Raw genomic sequence first — 25929 nt, forward strand, 5'->3', positions numbered from 1 at the left:
TTTGCACTGCCCACCTTAGCAAAAACCGGAAACAACCCAGATGTCTATTAACAGTAAAGTGAGCAAACTGGGGAGTCATCCTACAACAGAAGTCTGCTCAGCAAGGAAAAACAACACACGACAGCGACACAAATCAACATGGAAGGTTCTCACATGCTCTGGGGCAGAAGAATGTTTATGGAATGGCTTTACCTGTAAGAAATTCAAAAGCAGACAAAACTATGTGTTGTTGTTTAGGGATTTATACATGTGTGGTAAAATAAAGAAAACTAAGGTAATGATTAGCTCCAAACTTCAAGATGTTGGGTGAGTACTTTAGGGGCTGGGAAGAGGGAGAGATGGAGAAAGAGTTGGATCAATAAGGGTCAACTGGGTTTTCTTAAGGACTGTTAATGTTCTTTCTTTTAAACTCAAAGATGGGTTGTTTTATTATTTCTTACAAATACATTTTGACTTTTTTTCGCTTTTTTCTTACAAATATATTTATATATTTAAATTTCATATAAATTCTGAAAACCATGGACACTAGAACTCCTTTTAGATAAGGACCTATGTAGCACACACACACACATCTCCCTTTCAGTGTTACATGAGACTAATTCATGTGCAGAGAAAAGTGGGAATCACAGCTCAGCAAGAGGTGACGGACTGTGCTTAACGGAATTCTGGGAAAGGACACCAAGTTGCTTCTGGAATAGCTTTATTAACAACGGAAAGCAGCCTGAAGAATATCATACAAGAGAAGAAAAAGGGTTGCAGAGGGCTTCGGTACTGTCTGTGGCTGCTTTCACTCTAAAAAAAACAGCAGCTGGAAGATCTTAAAATATTATCTGGCCCTTCACAGGAAAAGTTCACCAACTTCTGGCACTGACGCAAACCCCAATTCCAATCAGAACAGGAGTTTTTAAAAATAAAAATATGGTTTGTCCTAAATAGTATTGATTTAATTATAAAAATTAGACATTCTGTTGTATACCTGAAACTAATATTGTATGTTAACTATACTTTTAAATTGAAAACATTTAGCAAGTCACAGATAACACTAAATCTCCTAAAAATTAGCTGTTCTCACACAGCTGGTGTGGCTCCGTGGTTGAGTGTCAACCTATGAACCAGGAGGTCACGGTTCAATTCCTGGTCAGGGCACATGCCCAGGGTTGCCAGCTCAATCCCCAGTAGGGGCCATGCAGGAGGCAGCCAATCAATGATTCTCTCTCATCATCAATGTTTCTATTTATCTCCCCCTTCCTCTCTGAAATCAATAAAAACTTTTTTTTTTTAATTAGCTGTTCTTCACCAAAGGTTTTTTGCAAACTATAAAATGTCACATAAGCCCTAGCCGGTTTGGCTCAGTAGAGAGAGTGTCAGCCTGAGGACTGAAAGGTCCCGGGTTCGATTCCAGTCAAGGGCATGTACCTTGGTTGTGGGCACATCCCCAGTAGGGGGTGTGCAGGAGGCAGCTGATCAATGTTTCTCTCTCATCGATGTTTCTAACTCTCTGTCCCTCTCCCTTCCTCTCTGTAAAAAAAAAAAATCAATAAATATATTTTTAAAAAATGTCACATAAAATGTATCACTTTGTCCTCCAGTATATAAACAAGGACTGGTTGGCCCTTTTTCAAAATCTCTCTGATGTTTAAGTTCAAATATTATTACTTATGCAAGTCCTTGAATCATTATCTAGGTTGTGACTCAGCTTTTCTGTTGGGCCTCTCCACAACCTCTAACAGAGAAGATGACTGTAAATAAAGCAACTTAGTCCTTCTTCCTGCTTTATAGAGCCAGTTCTAAAAGTCTGCAGGAAAACTTCAAATATAAGAAAATTCTAAATTTCATTTTATTAAACCTTTTCTAAATCACTATATTTTCATTGTCACATATTACTTTGAGTGTTAACTAAGATCAATTTTACTAGCATTTAAAAATACCTATTTTAGGCCCCTGCCAGACAGCTCAGTTGGTTCGAGCAGCAGTCGCCAACCGGCGGTCTGTGAGGTCTGCTGGGTTACAGCATCGTCCCCATAAACCAAGACTGTGAATTCAATCCCTGGTCAGGGCACATAAAAGAACCAACCAATGAATGCATAAATAATCGGAACAACAAATCAATGTTTCTCTCTTCCTCCCTACCTCCACCCTTCCTCCCTCCCTCTCCTCTAAAAATCAGTAAATTTAATAAGTAAATAAAATACCTATTTTATTTTGCCAGTTGATAGTTCAGATTTTTACTGGCCTGCAGGAATTCTTACAATCTCTACTTCTAAAAGCTCATTACCCCATGATATATATTTGCTCTTATTTTTCAAAGTGGGTGCATTTTTACAATTTGAACAGTGATAAAACAACGAGCAGATATTTCCAATGTGGTCTCTTGGGAAGTATCCAGCTGGTAAGAATGCCTCTTGACGGTCAGTCTTTTCCTCACTGTCTTACACAGAATAGTCGAGTACAACTCAATAGGTCAACAGTAGGAATGTCAGTTGGTTTTCCTGTTGACTAGTGAAGCTCAAAACACACAAGGCTTTCCTCTCCAGAATTTCAAATAGCTCACGCAAAACTGCTCTTACCTGAAGAAACACTCTCTTTGGCTTTGGACTGGCAGGATTGGAGCTGTACGGGAAAAAAGTTCCACTGCAAACAAGGAGGAATGTAACTGTACACACCAGAGTTAAAGTTAGCATGGTTTTCTGTGTGCTTTTGGCAAGGTAGATGAAGTTAATCTAAAACACAAAACACAAAAACGGAATAATTACCACTGGCAGAAAGGTGGCTTTAACTATTTTATGACAGGTGCTAAACGACAGATCATGAAGAAAATGTATCAGCACGTGCTAACATACGCTCACACACTCCCAGTCAACACAGCACTCGTTATAAGGGATTCCCATCGCACGTCAGAACCTGGATGAGTGAGAATGCCCCGCTGCCATGGTGGAGCCTTCCCGACAGACAGCAGTGGGAGAAAGGGGACAATCTGTGTCTGCTCAGTTGGCCACGAGACTGGAGGATGTAGCTCCATCACCAAACCATGACCTCATTTTATTTCCTGTTCTGTCAACGTGCTGTTAACACAGATGACTTAACTACCAGCACTTTGTGACATCAGGCCTTTATTAAAGAAACAGAGGTAAGCTTTCAGGCCTATTTCAACAAGACTCACATTTCACTCATAATGCCTGTATAAAATGCCCAGGGGTGGGATCCCTCTGGATGCACTTTCAAGACTCTGCGTGGCTCCTGCACGTGAGGAAAAACTACAACACAAGTAGTGTCCCCCCAAACGGCACGGGTGTCTCAATCTCAATGCGGCAGCCAAAATCCTAACTATGCTTATTAACTGTAATGAAATCACTGCATTAAAAGTTATAGGGGACACACATGACTCAGACGCCTTAGGGGTTCTGAAGGAACCCCTTTGAGAAACCATGATCTAATCCCAGCTCCCCCTTTTGTCTTCTCCCCCTTATCACCCACCCTCTAGGGTCAATAAGTAGAAAAGAACATAAATATGCAAATACTTTTGAGATGAAAATAGAAAATTAAGCAAATATTCATAACCTACCATATACTTTACTACATAAAATTAAAGAACTTTATATCTACAGTGTACCAATATCCCATCCAGTGTAATCTCCAGCAAAACAATACTGGTCTTAGATAAAGGATCTTATGTTTTTACAACTGTGAGCACAGAACTAAGTTCCCCAGGCCTCAAAGCAGTGAGTTAGCAAAACACAATCTGCTGCCCCCACTTAACCCACATAACCATGACAGCCGCAGCGCAGCAGAATCCCCGGAGACCTGCTAACTGATCACTTGACAGGAATTCAACTGCTTTCTAGCAAATACATTTAATAAATCCCTAAGGACTGGAAGAAAAGCTCTCCGAAGTATGCTTTGTGTTTCCGTTTTCCATTACCGAAGAGATGGCTCACCCTATTAATAAGCCACTATCCTTAACGCTCCACACACAAGGAAATAATGGGAATGATAACCCGCAGCATCAAAGAGCAGCAGAGCTATTTCACGTAATGAAAATTATATGAGGTTTTAAAGTATTCCAAGAGGCACTTTTTAAAAATATATTTTTACTCAGAGAGGGAGAGAGATAGAAACATCAATGAGAGAATCATTGATCAGCTGCCTCCTGCACACCCCCTACTGGGGATCGAGCCCGCAACTCAGGCATATCCCTTGACTGGAATCAAACCCAGGACCCTTCAGTCCACAGGCCAACGCTCTATCCACTGAGCCAAACTGGTTAGTGCCAAGAGGCACTTTTAATAAAATCAAAGCTTTCCTAAGAAAATATAATTTAGAAGATAATAGACTTTAATCCCCTTTCTTATGGTTTCCAAGATTCCATGCTTTGGGGTCATTTTCAGTTTCCACAGTGAGGTTCTCAGAGTTCACTTTGAACCCTTCCATGTGGAACAGAACTGAATAGCCATTCACTGACTACGACTTAAATACTCTGAGGGATCCAGTTCATAACTCAGCTGACTCTAGATCAGAACTTTTCTACAAGACAATGTTCCACCATCTTTAATCCTCACAACAGCAAACCTACCTAGTAATATGTACAGAGGATTTAAAGGCTTAATATTAAAACCAAAATACGTAAACCCTGAAGGTAACAAGGATTTTCCATCCATCTCTGCAAATACCAATAAGGACCTGATTATATCAAAGGTAAAATGGCTGAAACTGGCTCAGACTTTTTTAGGACTAGTACAATGACTGCAAACAACACTGTGCATAGGACTCTACAGGACTGTGTATGCTGTTGCGTATACAGCTACTTACTGGCTGCTTAAGGGACTTGGTGGATAATGCTGGTCAGGCATGTGGCATGCTGGCCTGCTGTGGCTAGATCCGAACATCCTCCACACCGATGCCCTTTACTGAACCAAATATGGAAAAGGTCACTATCATCTCCACAGAGGAAAGAACACAGTAAAGCCACAATCACTTTTTCTATTTGGTCCCTTAGCCCCAAATTTCAGAGTGTGCCCACGGGTATTCAGTAAGTACTTCTTGTTCTTAGGAACTCCGACGAGAAGTGCCACACACAGAGATCTGCCTCCCCTGGCGGGGCCGGGCCAGCGTCCGGAGTCCAGGACGGCGTCTGCACCACACAGGGCAGAACTCGGCATGGAGCCTGTTCTCACCAGCGGGGTCCAGCCATCAACTCTGCTCATGTCCTTTCTTCCCGCTGGAGAGTCCAGGGGAAGGGAAATAGGGGTGGCAAGGGCGGGACTCTCACCGAGGGCAGAATACTGACCAAGCAAAATGACAAGCCTGTGATACTTTTTCATCACTGCTAAGTAAAGGCACCGTGGGTGTCCTAAGTGTACATCCCTCGAGGAGACAAGACAACTGTGAGCCGACTGGTCACGGGAAAAGCCTCATCAGAGTTAGTCTTCCTTCACTCGCTCTAACAAGCCCAATAAAACTGCTATGTGTTATCACTAGCCTCCAACGAGTAAGTTCAAAGCACACTATTAGGAATCATTCTAAAAATTCACCACCAAGCCACCCCTACCAGTCCTCACTTGGTACACATTCTGCAAATTCACGTTCAGGCAGTTTGAAAAGTTATCTGAAAAGCGATATAATCAGATGAGGGGCAGAAGTAACAACAAAAACCCATTCTGTATTCTCTTACCACACCAAACCCACAATATGCACAGCCATTCACTATTTCTTTTGCTTAAGAATTTCTCAATAAATTATCAGCAACACTATTTTACAGAATGGCATGGCTAAACTCATCACATATCTGTATTTTTTTTTAAAAAGAAGAAAAATTTTCTTACAAAATAAGAGGAGAGAATCATTGTACAACCAGCCAAAATGGAAGCCAGCACAACATCCGGTGGGATTTCCGAACCACTCCTCCCAAGGATGGGGGTAAACATCTCAAACACCGCCCAGATGAGGTATAATGCATAGAGATAAGGAATAAACATCCCCAGGAGGTAAAAGGCAATAAATTTTCCTCGGGCACCTAGGGAAAAAGAGAAAGAAATGACAGATCTCTGAGACGCGGCAGTGCGGTAAGGATTTTTACAGTGCTGGTGTATCTCGGCACTTATCAGAAATTGGGCTAGATGTGACTCATGCCCTTTTGGTTCATGTTATCCAGTGAGATGAAACACTGTCACTCAGAGAGGCTAAAGTACAATTAAGAAACAAAATACATAATATATTAGCATGTGTTCGTAAACGTGAAAATGGGGTAGGGTATGAGGTATGAGAGAAAAATCTGCGTGATCTGAAAATTAAAAAAAAAAAAATTTAGAAAACCTTCCCAAAGAGATCAAAGAAAGAAATAGTCCCCGAAAGCCTTATCTTATGTATTTAAAGGTATTTTCCCATTTGTATCCAAACCAAAAACACCGTACCGTGCTGCTTGAAGTCCTTGTGCACGCAAAACTTTGTGAGCAATGGAAACGCCACCCACACAGCACTGATAAATGCCGAGCAAAATCCTCCATAAATGAGAGCTATAAGGGAACCACAATTCACAAACAGCGCGATGTCAAAAAATACTTCTCCCAGATACTGGTCACTAGCGTTCTGAAAGAAAGAAAAACAGTCAAGAGTCGTATTCATGGGCCACTCATAAAGGTACTCTATTACAGTGGTTCTCAACCTGTGGGTCGTGACACCTTTGGGGGTCGAACGACCCTTTCACAGAGGTCACCTAAGACCATTGGAAAACACATATATAATTACATATTGTTTTGTGATTAATCACTATGCTTTAATTATGTTCAATTTGTAACAATGAAGTTGGGGGTCACCACAACATGAGGAACTGTATTAAAGGGTCGTGGCATTAGGAAGGTTGAGAACCACTGCTCTATTGTAATACAGTTCCCACTGCTCAGAGAAGCTGCACATTTTAAGTGGGGATCTAGCCTTTATAAACAAAGCTACCTCCTATCATTGAAGCAATAAATTCAAGTTACTGCACAGGAAAGGGGAATTTAACAAGATGGGGTAAAAAAAACATCATTACTTGTATATAATCTGTGCTTTTCCTCCACCCGGCTATAAGTAAACTTTGAAAATGTTATAAAATAGAAAAAGGAGTCTCCTAAAAACATTCACCTCTGGAAGCTTTCCTATTTACACAACTTCCAAAGAATTTCAGGCAAACTAGAGAAATGACCTGTGAAGGACGGTACAGTCAACCCTCCGTATCTTCGGGTACTGCATTAAGTGGATTCAACCAACAACACATTGAAAAATTTCTTTAAATATTACATTGTTGCTGAAGTGTACTGAGCATGCCGCTGACTTTTTTCTTTGTCACTTTTCCCTAAACAATACAGCAACTGTTGACATAACATTTACATTGTATTAGGCAATATAAGTAAAGTTAGAGATGATTTAAAGCAGCAGTCGCCAACCTGTGGTGGTCCGTGAGGTCCGAAAGGTTGGCGACCGCTGATTTAAAGTATCAAGGAGAACATGCTTAGTTGGTTTATGTGAAATACTTCACCATTTTATACAAGGGACTTGAGTATCTGAGGAATTTTATATCCCAGGGGGCGCCCCCCAGAAGCCAATCCCCCAGGGACACTGAGGGATGACTGTATAGGATGCTGCAGTGCCCCCAACAGCACACCAGGGAAACTGTCAGAATCTACATCAACAACATACAGGTTAAAAAAAAAAGTGAAGGAAACCAAGGAGAAAACTTTAAGTGCAGCTGTAAGTGCATTATTCTTGCAGGTGGCAAACACTGTGTTAGTGCTGTGTCAGACCCTGCCTCAGCCCAGGGGATAATGAACAAAACAATCCCTGCCCTCATGCAGCCTACCGCCCAGTGGAGAACAGAGTTATTCAAACACTAGAGGCCCAGTGCATGAAATTCGTGCACGGGAGAGAGGGTCCCTCAGCCCAACCTGCACCCTCTCCAATCCAGGACCCCTCGCAATCTGGGACCGCTGGCTCCTAATCTGGGACTGTTCGCCTGCCTGCCTGCCTGCCTAATCTCCCCTAACTACCTCTGCTTGCCTGATCACCCCTAACCCCCTCTGCCTGCCTGCCTGATCGCTCCCTAACTGCTCCACTACCGGCCTGATCGCCCCTAATTGCCTCTGCCTCAGCCCCGCACCCAGGACCCAGGATTCCCTCCTCCGGCTGGCCGAAGGTACCCAGGACCCGGACTACCCTCCTTCTGGCCGGCCACAGGCACCCGGGACCCGGGCCAGCTTCGCCCTGGCTGGCTGCAGCTGCAGGGGACCGTGGGTGGGTGGCTTCGCCCAGGCCGTAGCCTAAGGTGCCCAGGACCGTGAGGCGTGCGGCTTCACCTAGGGCCAACTTTGTCAGGAAGGACATCCAGATGGTCATCCGGAAGACATCTGGTCCAATTAGCATATTACCCTTTTATTAGTATAGATAAGCAATTAGGTGAGCCCAGGGAGGGCTGGCAGATTCAAGAGCATGGTTACAAAAACCAAGGCAGATGCAGCAGTGCTATCACCCCTAACACCACTTCCAGCTTTGTCACCTCATTTGAAGTCTGCAAGAAAACCCTCAGAATAGGAAGCCTTTCAGAAATTTAACACAGCTCTGGGAGCCAGTTTTCTATGACCATGCCATACAGTTTTTGATAGCTCGAAAGGCCAAATCCGGCCATGTATATAATCTGTGCTCTTCCTCCACCGGGGAAAAGCCACATGAGGAAGTCAAGGACAGACCACATTATGATGGTAGTTCCATCGCATTATAATGGAGCCGAGAATTTCCTGTCGCCTAGTGACATCGCAATGCACTGCCCAGCATTTGTGGTAACGCTGCACAGCCATTCTGTGAGCGCACAGCACATGCAGTTACAGCAGCAGCTACGCCATCTAGGTTTGTGTAAGTGCACTGGGTGAGGTTTATACAATGATCAAATCGCCTAGTGACCTTTTCTAGAATGCATCCCATGGCTAAGTGGCACGTGACTGTACAATGAATCCCACTGAGTTTGTCTTCAATCCTTGAAGGCAGCAAAAAGAAATCAATAAATGCGCTTAACACTTACCACATAATAAAATCTTTTTGCAAGGGTATGTATGAATATTATCTTGGCTGCAGCAGCAGTTCCATAAAGACAAACGGAGACATAGAAGTGGTTGTACCATGAGAGAGACTGTCCAATCAGAGAGATGAACACGGCTATAATGAGGACGGTCACCAGGCTAGTGAACCAGCCTATCAGAGTGATGCCAAATCCACAGAAGAAGTCCTTCCTGTAGTTAGCTGCTGATGAAGAGAAACACAGTGTGGAGACCACCATCTTTATCAAACAATTTCATAACCAATCAGTAGAGTTAAAGGGGCAAACGTTAAATCAGGAAATTTGCCATGTAATTGAAAAGTATTGAAACGACCCAGGGATAAGATTTGTTAAATACTAGGACAGGGAAGGTAGAAAAGAATAATGTTCAAGTAACATTGACGGAGAGTTTTGTGGGTATTACAGACTCGGGGATAAGTCTTTCAGGACTACTTCAGATTCATTCCTAACTGGGAAAACGGGTCGTCTTACTCTTCATCCGTTCAGGCTGCTTTGTGTGTCGAACTATCAGCAAGAATGGAAAACAAAGTTCCACCTAAAATTTTGCTAAAAGAAGCTATCACAGGAAAAGAAGCAGCACAGGACATAACTGGTGGTTAGGGATTATTTAAATTAGCTGCTGAATATTTTATCTCATAACAGCAGATACCAGCTTAGACTGTAAAACATTTCAAGCGGAAGGGGACCAATTTAACTGGCAGCAGTTCATTCATACGTCAGGACACTGTGCTAGTGGTCTGCAGTGTAGACCTGATGTTTCAGTGGGACTTTTCACTAAAAGTCAATCTGTACAAACCATTTTTCAAGAGCTCCAATGTGGTACTTTTAAGGAGGGCATTAGCACATAAAAACTGTCTGCTTCACCAAGACTAAAAATATAATGCACACGTTAATCTGATATTCGTTAAGAAATTTCTTACATTACAAATCAAATATTATTTTTCTTAGGGTTTTTAATGTCTTGGAAAGATATAAGCAAACTGACTAAAAAAACTTCCGGCAAATTCTACACCCACGCCAGGATTGTAGTTTTAGGGGGAAATACTCACTGTTATGTTTGGGCTGCAACAACTTTTTGCCCAGGTACAGAACAGCAGCCATTACCACCATGCAGTTAATTATGGAGCCAACACGAGAGGGGTAGGCAATGACAAACAGGCCGAGCACATCAAAGAAGACCATGTTCCCATGCCGGTACTTAGAAGAAGAAACCAACACATCAGATGTAGCTAGATATTTAAGAACTGCTAAAATGTTGTCACCTATTAGTAAAGAAAAGAAAGACAAAGTTGAATAAACCATCCAGTATCCGAGTAAAGAAACACCTAGCAAGAATGTGATAAGAAATAGCTTTCTACCATCTTATTGCTCGACCCCACTTTCTTATTAAATTTTTCAAATAAGCTGCAAGCTCATACTCCGTTTCCTCTCCACCTACAAACTCAGCCAAATGGCCTTCATCCATTCCCATCTATTAGAACTATATTTACTGCGATCAGCTGTACCCTTGCTGTTGACAAACTCAATAGCTGTTTCTTAGTGCCTATTCATTTACTATATATGGAATGCAGCAAACGCTGCTTTAGACACCACAACTCAGTGGTGAGCCAAGAGACAAAACCTCTCGTGAAGCTCACGGACACCAAACCACAACTGAGTGTACAAGTTATTAAGAATTAATAAGCCATGTCCATTGTATCTGAATAAAAATAATTAATAAGGAGAGGTATTAGAGGTCCCTAGAAACATATCAGGGGAGACTAATGGAGTCTGAGAGGTCAGAGAAGCAACCCTGAGGAAGTGGTATTAATAGCTCGCACAGTGGGGAGACTGTCCAGACTCAGAACTGTGAAGATGCAGGCCCTGAGGAGGGAGAGTTCCAAATACAGAAACAGGAGTCCTGAATGAGGAGAGAGACTGCTCAGCAATGACAGGGAGAGTCAGGATCACGCAGGACACATCAGAGGTAGCGAATGTTTGTTATGTCGATGAAAAGATGAATGAGTTTGAGCTTTAACACGGGAGTAATAAAAAGCCTGAGTGACTGGCATTTCTACCGCTTGCCCATCCCATCCTTAACGTTCTCTTCTTTTCACTTAAGACTCCACCTTGTCGTACCACAGTGTTTCTTACACTGGCTCTCCTGGCTCCCTAAAAATGTGCTAATGGGACTTTAAAAGCTCAAGTGTAGTCCTTTACCTTTGCTTTGCTCTTCCAAAAAAACATTTCCATTCTCCAAACTTTTTGTGGTATTTTCTACGCCTTTCACACCCAAACCCATATACCAAGTTCTTCCAAGAGCTCTAAACTGTACCTGTATTTTCATCTGGTCGGTTCACAGACGCACACCCCCCCGCCCTCCCCCCCCCCCCCCCCCCCCCCCCCCCCGCCACCATCCTGTGGGTCTCACAGGTTCATGGTGTCCTTCCCTTCTCTGTTCCTGCCCTGGATGAGGCTCACCTTCCCACATCCCTATTACAGTCCATGGCATCATCTTTGCTGCCGTCCATCTGATTCATCCCTTCTATCTAACTTGTCAAGTCTTGTTGAATTTACATTAAAAATGAATCTACTTTTCTACCCCTCCCCTTTCCTTTCTATCTTTTGTCAGCACCACAGTCTAGATCCTCATTATTCCACACTTAAATTATTGTCTCCTGGCTTAAATTACCTCATTCATGGCTCTCCCCCCCTCTCCACCATCCACTCCAGATAGCATCATGAGACTAACAGCATTTAAAGCCATCATTCATTCATGTACTCAGGCCTTTCATTACCCCTTATTTCTACAGCATCTTCTGGATGATTTGTAAAGCTTTCTGCAATTTTCTCTACCCTCACACTTCTACCTCGTTTCCCTTTATTGCTGAAAGTACAGTTCCCTTAGACCAGTGGTTGGCAAACTGGCTCACAAGCCACATGCGGCTCTTTGGCCCCTTCAGTGTGGCTCTTCCACAAAATACCACGTGCAGGCGCGCACGGACAATGCGAATGAAACTTCATGGCCCATGAGCAGAAGTCGGTATTTTGTGGAAGAGCCATACTCAAGGGGCCAAAGAGCCGCATGTGGTTCGAGAGCCGCAGTTTGCTGGCCACTGCCTTAGACTGTAATCTGACAATCTACTCACCAACAGCCCCCCACAACCCCACACACAAGCACATCCTACCCCATGCTGTGCTCTTACCTGGAATGTAATCCCCACTAGGCCAAATCCCAACAACTCTTTAAGGCGCAGCATCAGACTTACCTGCCCTCACTACCCCACATCTCTCGGGAGAGCACTTGAACTCCCTTGTCCTGTGTTCTCCTGACACGTGTCCTATAACCCTCTCACCTGCCCTCACCACCCAACCTTGGATCAATGTAACTTTTTTGCACCTGGGCAAGCTGCCCAAATGTGTTGGTGCCGCCTCCAATGCACAGCTTCCATTTTGGCTAGACTCTCATCACTCAGCAACCCTACCATAACCCTGGGTCAACCCCTTTCCAGTTCCCCACAATGAAGAGTCTTATGCTCTTAATTGCTAAACTAGTCTTCAAGGCTAAATTTAAGTCCTCAGATCTCTAACTCCAAAGCCCCAGTTCATTCACACCATACACTGCCTCCCTAATGCTCAGGCCACGAAATATTTATAGATTTATAGGTCATCCCTGATATTCCATTTTAACATGGATGAAAAGTCTAAATGAGAATACCAACCTGCTCTCTGAATGGAATCTGTTAGAATTCTGTCCGCTGTGTCATACTTGGTGTGATAAATGTATCCGTTCTCAATAAAAGCCAAGTCTATTCCTAAAACATACACAAAAAGGGTCATTTTGCTGGAAAGATCCACTTGTTTTAGGCCTATCTGTTTAATGTATTAAATTCCTAAAAGACAAAATGTCAAAGCAGCAGCATGATTGCTTTGTCACATTTACGGATGACATTCCCTTCCAAATGCTTACAGAATCTATAGCTGTGGCACGTAATTCAATACACACGTGAGGAGGCACACGACTGCACATTACAAGTCCCACAGCAAGGAGCAGGAATACTGAGCTTGGGACATCCCCGAAACTTTGCCATCTATAGCCTTGCCAGGCCAGAGCCAAATTTAACGTCAAATAAGCTGTACAGTCCACCAATGTTGTTGGCAAAGCAAAACAGCAATGAAAGTCAAAAGTCCCCGAAAGATCTATTACCATCTTTTGGGAATGAACTGCTGAGCAGTTCTCCTCGGTTCTTCTGTCACACTGCGGGGCAAGGTGACATGACATGTTCTAAAAAAGGCAGGCATTTTACTTGGAGCAGAATTTAAAAGAAAAGGAAAATATCAGGAGCTGAGTCAGAATACACGGCTCTCAGAGAATGTGCTCCCAGAAAACGCTGTTTACTCACAGACTTCCAAAATGTAAAACTTGCTATTAATTAAGCATCGTCACACTGTGGCCCACAACTGACAAAATACCTGGAATGTTCCCAAAGTCCCTGTAGATGCGGAAGTCAGTATCTGAAGGAATGATGCCACTCTGAAAAACCTCCTGAGCCACCACAGATGCAAAAGGATGTTTGGCTTCGGAAACGTAAGCTTGGACCAGCCAAGGATTTTCAGGACCTGAAATGAAACATGACAACATAACCTTTCAGAAAATAAAATTATTTTTAATTATAAAATAACACTAAAAAGTTTTTTTTTAAATATATTTTATTGATTTTTTACAGAGAGGAAGGGAGAGGAATAGAGAGTTAGAAACATCAATGAGAGAGAAACATTGATCAGCTGCCTCCTGCACACCCCCTAGTGGGTATGTACCCGCAACCAAGGCACATGCCCTTGACTGGAATCGAACACCTAGGACCCTTCAGTCCGCAGGCCGATGCTCTATCCACTGAGCCAAACAGATTATGGCTATAAAAAGTTTTGTCTAAAAAATAAAAATCACTCAAAAGTCCATCATCCTAAGATAACTTATTTTCATATCTTCAATTTTTTAAAAATATTTTTTTATTGATTTCAGAGAGGAAGGGAGAGGGAGAGAGAGACAGAAACATCAAGGATGAGTGAGAATCACTGATCAGTTGCTTTCTGCATGCCCCCTACCAGGAGTCGAGCCCACAACCCAGGCATGTGCCCTTGACCGGAATCAAACCTAGGACCCTTCAGTCCGCAGGCCGACGCTCTATCCACTGAGCCAAACTGGCAAGGGTCATATCTTCAATTTTTTTAAAAAAATGTATGATTGTGTGTGTGTAGCTATACTCACAGGGTATATATAATTATAAATTGCTCTTTCACTAAACATCATGTTCAATGCTTTTCCTGTGTTGCTAGATATTACAATGGTCATTTCAATAACTGCAAAACACTGAATATACCACAAAGTTCCTTATTACTATTTATAATTTTTATCATTATTAATAATTCTGCACTCATATCTTCATGCATATACAACTTTTTTTCCAATGTGGCAGTTTTCTCTTTAGGATCATGAGAGAAAATGTATTTTTGTTCCCAGTTACTCACACTTCCCTCCCATGTAACTTGTAATGCCTCCCTGTGGAAGCAGCACATACATTTCTTCACCCTATAACTGCAGGCTCAGCCACATGAATCGCCGTGGCAAAGTAATCTTGAATGGGAGAGACATGAAACTTAACCGAGAGACATCACATGGTCCATCCCTTTGGCCACGAGATCAATTCATCCCTGACTGGGGCGTCTCCTTCAGCCTGGATCTCAGAATGAATAAGCCACATGGGACATAATCACCATGAACCGTAACTTCACTTATCCAGGAACCACAATGTAACGTGAGGAAGAAATGAGCCTTTGCTATTTATTGTAACCCACTGAGATTCAGGGTTGTTTGTTACAATAAAATTTAGCAAAAAGCTGACTAATGTTGACAGATAAAGTAATGTATGCCAGCTCTAGATTTGCTTGTTGAATGTGCTCGCTCTCCCCCATCAGAGAAACTTGTTTTACCACCACTCATTGACTTTTTCTTTTACTGTCTTTCTTTCTTATGTGTTTCTTTGCTCCATGGCATGAGTCAGTATTTTAGTTTTTTATTTTTATTTTTTATTTGGGAATTCTGGGGGGTTTTTGCTTTTATCATTTTCTTTTTTCTGTTTTTAGCCTTCATTTTTCCATGGTGTTTTGAGGATTAAGTGGCAGATATATATATATAATCTCCTATATAATAAAGAGCTAATATGCTAATTAGACCAGACAGCAGAACGTCCTTCTGGAACAACCAGTGGGCAGGGGGAGGGGGCAGCGAGCCTGTGCCACTAGGCCAGCCATGTCCCGGTGTGTCCCCTTCCACAGAGGTGGCGGGAGAGGTGGCAGCATGGGCCTGGTCCCGGTCCTGGTGCCACCCCTTCTGCAAAGGCGGTGGGAGAGAGGGCAGCAGGGTCCCCGTGCCTCCGCAGAGGTGGAACGGGACGTGACTGTGGCGCTGCAACCTCCCTCGACCACTCCCCCAGCCAGCCCGGTCCCCAATCGTGGCCCCCGCCCCCCGCCCACACCAGTGGGCAGGGTGCGGGGCCAGCTCTAAGGAGCAGTGAGCCCAGCTTCTGGTTGAGCGGTGCTCCCTGCTGCTCAGCCAGAAGCCGGGCTCACAGCTGGCAAGAGCAGGGGCGATAGCGGGAGCCTCTCCCGCCTCCACAGCAGGCGGGCAGTAAGGAGCAAGGGGTCCTGGACTGAGAGAGCCCCGGAATGCGAGAGGGATGTCTGAGTGCCAGCTTAGGCCCGATCCCCAGGGGAATTGGGCCTAAGCCCACAGGCGGACATCCCGCAAGGGGTCCTGAACTGCGAGAGGGCGCAGGACAGGCTGAGGGGGACTCCCCTCCCCCAGTGCATGCATTTCATGCACCAGGCCTCTAAAATATATATATATATATATATATATATGAAGTACTTTGAACATTTGGCATATAATAAGCACTATATAAGTATTAGGTGCTATTAATATTATTTGGTTAAGAATTTTAACAAAGACAAGCTAAAACTATCTTATGCTTTAAAAAGAATGTTCATTTCATTAGAGAAATAACTTATTTTCACACACTTTCCATTTTTATAAAAACAAGAATTACATTAAAGTATACAATGCAACTGCATTCAAATATAAAATACAGGGTGGGGCAAATGTAGATTTACAGTTGTTCATACGGGAAATAATACAATAATTAATAAGTAATAATACAAGAATACAGTCTGTGTTTCATGTACTCACATCTGTAAACCTACTCTGTCCCACCCTGTATAGACTCACATACCTGTTTGGAATACAAGTTCTTTCCCTCCTACACCTGCTGCCTCCAGGTTAATAAATGCACGAATTGAGTTGGCCCAGGAGTGCTGAGTAATGAAACCATGACTGGCCTGAATGAGAAAGAAAGAAAACAAATATACGTTAAACAATTTGAGATTATCAAAGTCTCTATTTTGGTTATTTTAAAGACAGAACGTCTATGCTGACAAGGGGAAGAACAGGACAATAATCATTTTTTTCAGAGGCAATATATCTAAAGACACACATCTGTTTCTCTCTCAATGCATAATGGCTGTGTACAGTTTGCTGAGTGGAAAGTCACCACCACAGAAAACATCCTGGTTTCCGTGAGTGGCGCCAAACAACATCCTCAGTAAGTGTGAGGCTACGCAAAGGAAAGAACAAAAAACAAACAAATGCGAGAAGGGACGGTCCCCATGGCTGGGTACTCATGCTGTGTGCCTGCCTCAAAACACCTCCGAAACTCCAGTCAAAGAAAACCTGAGGTGATAGTTATGCCATCACACTGACATGAATCAAACTCTGACAAGATGACCTGTTCTGAGTTTTCAAATGCTGAACATCCTATATAATAAAAGCATAGTATGCAAATTGTCCCCTTGACCAGGAGTTGTCTAGGAGTTCGACCAGGGGGCGGGGCTGGCTGGGGGAAGGGAGGGAGGCCCTGGCCGGCGGCAGCAGGCGACCAGGGGAAGGGAGGGACTACTCAGCTGGTGGCCAGCAGCCAGCAGCCACTAGGGACCCTTCCAGTGCATGAATTTCGTGCACTGGGCCTCTCGTGTGTGTGTGTGTGTGTGTGTGTGTGTGTATGTGTGTGTGTGTGTGTGTGTGTGTGTATAAGTGACTAGAATTTTTATAGTACTTCCAGGTACAATATTTCTTCTGTATATGATTTTATGATAAATGCATAAGCTATTACTATTACTATCATTATTATCCAAGCCTAGTACTTACAACAGTAAAATCTCACCTGCAAAACATTTTCCTCAGCACCATTAAAGAGAAATATGACAGCATGATGCAAGGCTTCTGAAGACGTTGACAAGACATGGAGGACTTCCAGCATCACCGAACAGCTAACAGCATCATCACTGGCACCTTTAAATAAAAACAGCAGACTTACTCCTCAGATTTTAAAATCTTTACGGTCTGAAGCAGCAGGGCAAGGAATGGGGCTTTCTCGTCAGGGAGCATCACACGGCTACAAGACCAGAAGCACAGCCCCACCTGTCACCATCAGGTGACAATCATACCCACCAGCAGTGAACGCCACGAGAACGGGGATCTTTGTCTGGTTTGCTGGCTGACTTAATCCCAATGTCTAGACCTATACCTAGGCCAGAGTATTAATGTCTGTTGAATAACCAACCAGATTGGACCTAAATTAATACTAAAATCTGGCATTCTCTGCTCTAGCTGGCGTGGCTCAACCTATACAAAGAAAGGTCAAAGGTTCGAGTCCCCGTCAGGGCACAACCCAGGTTTCTGTTCCATCCTGGTCGGGGAGCCTGCAGGAAGCAACCAATCAATGCTCACTCGCACACAGATGTTCCTCTCTTTCTCCATCTCCCTTCCTCTCTCTCTAAAATCAATAAAAGCATGTCCTCGGGTGAGGATTAAAATAAAATAAAATCTGATATTCTCATCAACCCCAAGTACTTTACTCCCTTCTTTATCCTTATTCCACATCCTCGATAATATTCTCACTTCTAGTGCTCACAGCTTCCTAGATCATCTCCCCCTGCCACCCACTCCTTTCCTGCCTGTTTTCCTGCCAAAATCATAAAATCTTCAGATCTCTCGCATTTACAGAGGGGTCATTTGGGATGGTGCAGCATTTTTTAAGATTTCCTCAAGGAGATGTGATAAAAAAAAAAAGTACAAAGAAGACACCAAATCTAATAAGACAGGAAAGTAGACTAATGAATTGAGTAGTATCCCTAGTCCCAACACTGATAAAGCAGAGGACTTCATCAAATTACTTCACTACTTGATTCAGAAGCTTTACGTATTAATTAAAGGTGACTATAAAGATGGCTTTAGTGCCTTGATTTTTTTAAAGCACTGTAAGAGGTAAAGTAACTGATTAGACACCTGATGATATTAAGGAATTATTATTTTTTTAATGAGGTAATTCATAGTATTATGAGCATGTCAAAAAAGAATCCTTTTCTTTCAGTGATTTAGACTGAAATACAGAGAAACCGATACAGCCGAGATCTGCTTCAAAATAATTAAGAGTGGCAGGGGTGGAAGTAAAGAAACAAGATCAGACTGTCGAAGCTGGGTGACATTAAACAGGTTCATTAAGCAATTCTGTTTTTATACATATTTGAAATTTTCCATAATAAAAATTTTAAAGAGTAATCGAAGTAAATATGCACAGTAATAAGCCAGACAATAGCATCTTCAGGTTCACCCACTGGGAGACAGAGCACTTACAGAGTTTAGCATGGGTTTTGCTCTGTTTTTCAATTCTTACCAAAGGGACATGCTTGGAGGGAGGAAGGGAGGGAAACATAGCTGTGTGAGAGAAACAGCGATCCGCTGCCTTCCATACGTGTGCACAGGACGATGCTCAACCAACTGAGCTACCCTGGCTGGGCAATTTAGTATGGGTGTTAAAGAAAGAAAGACTTGGAAATAAATTCTAGCTCTGTCGTTTACCCTACAACTTCCTGGTCTAGAGAGCAGGCTAATGGTCTCTACCTCACAGCTGTGTTGTGAGGATTACAAAATACTGTGGCCTGCATTCAGTGTTAGGCTTTCCTTCTCTTTGCAAACTTAAGGCAGGCTCTGCAGCTAGTTAAAACGCTTGTTGTGGGGTCGTTAAATTCCAGACTCCACTCCTACTCAAGAAGAAACTACTTATTACCTACTATGACTTGTCTTGGGAGTGAATACTGAATTGCATTTTAAATCCAAGTGAAACTAAGTAATAACTACCTTAACTGCTATCAAACCAGAAGTCTATGTAGCAGTCAGTAAAAAGTGCCACCTTCCAGGACCCAAATGAAATTAATGGGTTTTACACTGTGAGACTGTGAGTTACTTTAAAATAAAAATCAAGCCATAAAAATGTTCTTTATTCAAAGAGAAAGGGAAACTGAAAGAGACATATCTATACAGGGTTGACTTCAAAGTGAAACTGTCCATTTATCTTCCTTCATTTTAATAGTTCTGTTGTCTGAGAACAGAACCAGAGAGGGTCAAATATCTTTAAGAAAGTGAAGGTAAGTTAGAGAGCAGTATCTATAAGGGCTGAGGGGTTAACCAACATCTCTTTCTATTTAGAATTAACCCAGAAATTGAAGCCACTCCTAAAATAACTCAATGTCTCTTCTACCAACAACCTGGAACCACGCAGCAAACCCAAGAAGACATTTAAGTCCTTTCTGTGGGTAACATTACTTCTAGTTGGTAATGATCCCGAAGGTCCAGATATGTTGCTGAGAACAACTTAAAGGAATGCCCATGTTTCAAATAGTTCACCCACTGAAAGGATGTAGGTGATCATCTATTTTATGAGTGTGTTTTTTAAAACTATTTTTAACAATCTATTATTGACAGAAATGTCCTTGGGACCGTTGGTATAGATGATCTTATAAAATTTTAATTTAAAATGAGTTCCAATGACTCACAAAAATGCCATCCTTTCATTATTGAACTCCATATATATAATTTATAACATTTGGCACTATGTTTCTGATACTTGTATGCACATCTTTTTTTATATAATGTTCTTAAATAACCTTGATGTTAATTTGTCCCTTCCTAGAATTTAAGCATAATAGTGGGGACAAGGTGACACTCATTACTGCTTTGAAACAGGCATAAAAGACCACTGGTTTCTATGGCGCACACAAAGATATTTCTGACTTTATAAAAACAAATGGGTATATACTGACTTTTTTAACATTTGAAAAAATACTTGATAGAAACACAAGACAATTCCATAATAAACATGTCATTGGGACATTGTGCCAATATGGAAGTGAGGGATGGTGTCCATTTCTTCTTGTGCTACAAATGCATATGAATCTCTCCTACCCTAAGCAATTCACATTGGTCCTGCTGACCTCTCTATTGACAGCCAATAATTCACCTTTTTTCACAAGATCATTCTGTACTCAATGTGCTCAACTGTTTTGTTGAAAACTCAAAAAACATTTTTTTCAAATCTAGTTGCTTCATGTAAACTTCTTGGAAATATATGATTTTTTAAAAAGTATGTTACAGCCTGGCCAGTATGGCTCAGTGGTTGAGCATGACCCATGAACCAAGAGGTCACCAGTTCGATTCCTGGTCAAAGCACATGCCCAGGTTGCTGGCTTGATCCCCAGTTGAGGGGGGGGAAGGGGGGTGCAGGAGGCAGCCAATTGATATTCATTGATGTTTCTATCTCTCTATCCCTCTTCCTTCCATTCTCTCTCTCTCTCTAAAAAAAAAAAAAAATCAATAAAAACATTAAATTAAAAAAGCATGCTACATTCTAAATGCAATTGGCAGGCTTCCTGATTAAAGATGTCTTAGGATGAATCAAGCAAATAAATGTTATTTTATATTTTGTGTAGTTCTAGATTATCATATTGGGCCTGCTGTAGGTTCAAGCAACCCAGAAATGTTAATATTAAATAACAATTAATAGTGGGGGAAATGCTAATAGAAAAGCACTGTGATCTCCACTTCACAGATCAGAAACTGAGGAGAGAAGAGGTGAAGTAGATTGCCAAAGGGAGCATTACCTCTCCTTCCTTTCAAATGTAGATGAAAGGACTGGCCAGGAAACCCAGCAACTGGTCCTACCTCTGTCTCTGATCAGTTGTTTATTCCTGTGTCAAGTGAAGGGCGGAGGAGGCAGAGTTTGTACCAGATGCCGTCTCAGGTCTTGTCTACTTCTAACCTGCTATGATTCCATTGTAAAACGCTACAATTTTCTATTCCTCCCTATTTACAATCTCTTTCACAATCACTGAAAACATTTTTTCATGAATCTTACATTTTTAAATGAAAGTTCAATTTAGGGGATTCTCGTTCATTCAAAATATTGTGTCAGGCACTGTCGTAAAATCAAGTATCCTATTTTGACAAAGTATTTCCAGAGGAAGATTTATGGATTAATGAGGTATTCTAACAGAATGGCATCCCCAGTGGGCTGTCACTTTACAGATTGACAGAAACTGCTAGGAAAAATGTCCTCCAAACCCTGTGTCTTTGAAGGCAAGGACTACTGCTTTATCCCATGTCCCCAAAGCTTAGTACAATACCTAGGTGAGTGAACACTTCAAGAGGCAGTACCTAACTCCAGGACTCAGGGACACATACTGGTAACACTGATAAAGCTGCTTTAGTCTACCATCAACATGCCATGTCCTGTCCTTGGGCTGCTGGCACTAATCTACACTAATAAAAAAGAAAGATGCAAATTGACCATACCTTCGTGATGCCCACCAGCCAATCAGGAGTGAGTATGCAAATTAACCCAAAAAAGATGGTGGGTTAATTTGCATATACAGGCACTGAGTGGCCAGGGGCGGGGTGGGGTGGGACGCTTGCATCGTGCTGCTCCGGGCCTCTGGGAGGTGTGGGAAGGCAGAAAGGCAGCTCTGGCCAGAGCAAAGGTGGTGCTGGCAGCCAGGTGAAGGAAGGCCCATTCTTGCATGAATCTTCATGCATCGGGCCTCTAGTCTCTATATATAAAAGCCTAAGTGACCATTCGACTGGTAGCTATGATGCGCACTGACCACCAGGGGGCAGACGCTCAACACAACAGGCACGGAAACATGGAACAGACTGATGATTTTCAGAGTGAAGGGCGGAAGGGGGAGGGTGGGAAGAGGTTAACCGAAGATCTTATATGCATACTAAAGGCCAGCCTGGCCTGCAGGGATGGGGCCGAAACCGGCCCAGTGCACAGATTCATGCAACCGTGGGGTCACTCCACCTGGCCTGTGGGGATCAGGCCAAATCCACGCACCTGGCCTCTGACATCCCCCGAGGGATCCTGGATTGTGAGAGGGCACAGGCCAGGCTGAGGGACCCCACCAGTGCACAAATCCATGCACTGGGCCTCTAGTGTTTAATAAAGCACTTGAGAGAATAGTGAGGGGTTAGATCTTAAACTAAACGACACTATTCTAATTATCCTACCTGCCAAAACTAAAAAGGTTTGTCCAAGAAAATGATATTCCAGAACTGCCAAGCAGCTTGGCATTCATAAGCTTTCTGGGCTGGGATGACTTCAAGTAGACTGAAAAACAGGTCCATACCTGGTGAGTTTGCCACAGAGTCAAAATGACAGTTAGCCAGAACAGCATGCTGGGCTCCATCTCTGGGTTCCAGCTTTACCACAACGTTGGTGATGTTGTCATAGTAGCTTGTAAAACCTCCCAAAAAGTCAATGCTAAAGGAGCCTGTGGGCCGTTGTACATCTACTGAAATCTTGTGAAGGCTGCTGCTTTGAACTTCAATCAGTTTAATCTGTTCCAAAAGGTAATGCACAGTCAGAATTTCATTTTCTGGACTTCCTGTAGTCCTGGGGCCAATGGATGTTATGTGTTCAAGATGATCCCTGGAAGTCACCAAAAGAATGATGATTAACACTTAGCACAGAACAACTTCTCCTCTACAAGTCCCCTCACCCCGCAAAACACGTTCTTTCACTTCTCACATAAAAAAGGGGTACCTTTCTGGGGGAAACACTTGAAGTATATGATGTCTAATCACTATGCTGTATACCCAAAACTAATACAAAAGAATACTGAATGTCGACAATTGAAAAAGTAAATTTAATTTAAAAATAAAACATAATTTTTATTAAAAAGGTTGCCTTTTATTATTTCAGGAACGTTCCATCATTTCATCTCCCACGAATGCATCCCTTCAGTTTTTTCTCTACCCACCCACTCCCAAATCCTCTCAATCCTCATACAAAGGCTAGAGATTCTATTCAAAACGTGTAAATGCTGAAGACGAGACAGCACAGAGTGCAACTTCATTGTGCCACACTCCGGAGGGCTACTGATTCTGGGCTGGGGAAACCAGTGAGCAAAGACAATTAAGTCAAGAGGTTAAATAAACAAAACTTTTTTTATTGTAAGGAATGGACTCAGCCCTCCGATTGTGCACACAAGGCCTAATACCTTCAATTCAGGCCAAAACTAACTCTACTCGTAAAACACACAAACAAAAAAAATGTTTTGTCTTTTCGCTGCATTCCAAGAGGGGAGAAAGGAGGGGGGAGAGGAGGGTGTTCCCTAAAGTCTTTAATAAGCTTCCAGCACATTGTATTCAAAAAAAAAAAAAAAGTTTTTAAAATCACAGTGGTTGTTGAAAACTCAGCTAGCTGAAGATTCTGAGCTGACACTTATGCTACAATACATTTGACTTAATCACCTTTCTAGCACACTTAATGGTGTCTTTTATTTTATTTTTTAAAATATATTTTATAGATTTTATACAGAGAGGAAGGGAGAGGGATAGAGAGTTAGAAACATCGATGAGAGAGAAACATCCATCAGCTGCCTCCTGCACACTCCCTACTGGGGATGTGCCCGCAACCAAGGTACATGCCCTTGACCGGAATCGAACCTGGGACCCTTCAGTCTGCAGGCCGACGCTCTACCCCCACTGAGCCAAACTGGTCAGGGCCTTAATGGTGTCTTTTAATTTTTTTTTTTTAAGTTAAACCTTACACACCAGGGACCCAAGGATAACCGCCGGGAAACTGAGAACTTATTTAAATTGTCAAAGTTTGAAGTGCAGTCTTCCAGGCTGCGCCTCCATACTTACAGACGTGAGGACTGTGACCCTCAAAAAGTTGGACCACTGACTGCATGGTCCCCTTCCGACACCTCCCCAGGAACCGAATCTACAAAACCCGCTAGGTACACACATTTCACGCTCCTGCATCTCGTTTGGAACGCAGAGGGGTTCGTAAAAAGTGAAAGCTGCTCCAGAGGCTGAGGGACGGCTAACCAGCAAACCGGCTGCAGGTGGGGCACACAGGGAGCGGCGTGCCGGCGGGCCCCCTCGGCCACCCCACCTGCACCACCAGCTTCGCAGGGCGATGCAAGCCGGCCGCGCGTCCTGGAAACTGGGTCTCCAGGAGAGGGACGCGCAAGGGCACCCCATCCCACCCCACCCCACACCTCACCCCACCCCACCCCACACCCCACCCCACGCGGAGTCAGGTGGCGCCGGCGAGCCCGGGCGGTCCCGCAGGGGTGGCTGCGCCAGGTGCGGTGCCCGGGCTCCGGCGAGGGGACGCGAGGGGACGCGCGGGCGGGACGGCGGCCAGTACCTGGCTTGGCGCGCGTTGAACTCCCGGGGGTGGCCCGGGGCCCCGTGCAGCACGAGCTGCTGCAGCGACAACTGCACGAGCGTCCGCAGCGCGAGCAGGTAGAGCGCCAGCCCCAGCGCGGCGCGCGCCTCGGACAGCCCGGTCCGCGCAGCCCCGCTCGCGCCGCCGCTGCCCGCCCCGCTCCGCTTCCGCGTCCTCGCGCCGCCGCTGCCGCTGCCGCTGCCGCCGCGCGCGTCCACCAGGGTCTCCAGCGCCCGGGCCTCCCGCTCCGGTGGCGGCGCGGCGGCCGGGCCGTCCCGGCGCTCGCCTCCGACGCGGTGCCGCCTCACGGCCGCCGACTCCGAAACCCACTCCATGGCCACGAGCCTCAGCCGCCAGCCCCACAGCCCCAGCCCGCGACAGCCCGGGAGCAGCCGGGGCCGCCGCAGCGCCGCCTAGTGAGCGGACGGAAACTGCAGAGGGCCAAACTTCTTCTGATTGGCCCGTCCCGCCGCGCGGAGACCCGGGCTCTGCGGGCAGAACCTCGGTGGGCGCCGCGGCAGGGCGGGCCCGGGCGGGGCGGGGCGGGCCCAGGCCGGGCGTGGTGGGTGTGCCTTTCTCCCGCTGGGCTTCCCTGCCGGGTGTGGGATGGAGATTTCCAAATGGAAAGATACCCATCCACCTACAACAAAGGTGAGGAAAGCGAGAGATGGCTTTTAAAAGAATGCACGTGGTGCACCAGGCAGATGAAGAAGACAATGGCCCAGCTCTCCTAAGGAGCATCAGAACCGGCTCTGGACATTGTAGGCTCTTAAAATGGAAAAAAAAAAAAAAATAGGACCGCGCAAAGGAGGCCTAGACTCATGCTTCCACATATCTTAACCGTGGGAGGGAACCAGCACTATCACTGCCTCCATGAACAGCTGAAGAAAAAGAATAGCTATTATCTATGGAACACCTGCCATGAGCCAAGCACTGTGCTAAATGATTTAATAGATTAATTCATTCGAGTCTCATTAAGAACCATGAAAGGGAAATATTTTTATTCCCACAATAGCTGAGAAACTTACAAGTAACCGCTGAAGAACTTTAAATCAGTGGGCTCTCCGGCAGCATTCTATCCCGGAACTGAAGGTGGCACTGACAAGCGACCACCTCTTCTTTCTGCCACCGATGCAGCCGGCCTCTCTACTTCAAAGTTCCGTGTCTCCAGCATGGACTTGCAGGAGCACCATGACCATGAACTAGAGACCAACTGGGAAGGTGCACCACCCTACCTGC

General features: G+C 44.0%; 1 protein-coding gene across 2 annotated transcripts in view; it reads right to left on the reverse strand.

Moving 5' to 3' along the window:
• The window catches only part of ERMP1 (endoplasmic reticulum metallopeptidase 1), a 37315-nt gene extending 12268 nt beyond the window's left edge, over nucleotides 1-25047 (reverse strand). Inside the window, exons 1-11 of one of the 2 annotated variants that reach the window (XM_070431625.1) lie at nucleotides 24670-25047; nucleotides 22637-22938; nucleotides 17338-17465; nucleotides 16351-16456; nucleotides 13535-13681; nucleotides 12784-12876; nucleotides 10132-10344; nucleotides 9047-9264; nucleotides 6408-6582; nucleotides 5820-6010; nucleotides 2568-2720 (exon numbers count right to left, since the gene is read on the reverse strand). In XM_070431625.1, the coding sequence (XP_070287726.1) occupies nucleotides 2568-2720; nucleotides 5820-6010; nucleotides 6408-6582; nucleotides 9047-9264; nucleotides 10132-10344; nucleotides 12784-12876; nucleotides 13535-13681; nucleotides 16351-16456; nucleotides 17338-17465; nucleotides 22637-22938; nucleotides 24670-25025 (2082 nt within the window). In that variant the 5' untranslated portion in view covers nucleotides 25026-25047. Of the gene's footprint in view, nucleotides 1-2567; nucleotides 2721-5819; nucleotides 6011-6407; nucleotides 6583-9046; nucleotides 9268-10131; nucleotides 10345-12783; nucleotides 12877-13534; nucleotides 13682-16350; nucleotides 16457-17337; nucleotides 17466-22636; nucleotides 22939-24669 lie in introns of both variants that reach the window. The other variant, XM_070431624.1, reaches the window with a different exon arrangement.
• Nucleotides 25048-25929: the final 882 nt, after the last annotated feature.

The sequence above is a fragment of the Myotis yumanensis genome, unplaced genomic scaffold, assembly GCF_028538775.1.
Source record: "Myotis yumanensis isolate MYYU_CA2020_CCGP unplaced genomic scaffold, mMyoYum1.0.hap1 SCAF_12, whole genome shotgun sequence".
In the NCBI taxonomy this organism is placed as follows: Eukaryota; Metazoa; Chordata; class Mammalia; order Chiroptera; family Vespertilionidae; genus Myotis; species Myotis yumanensis.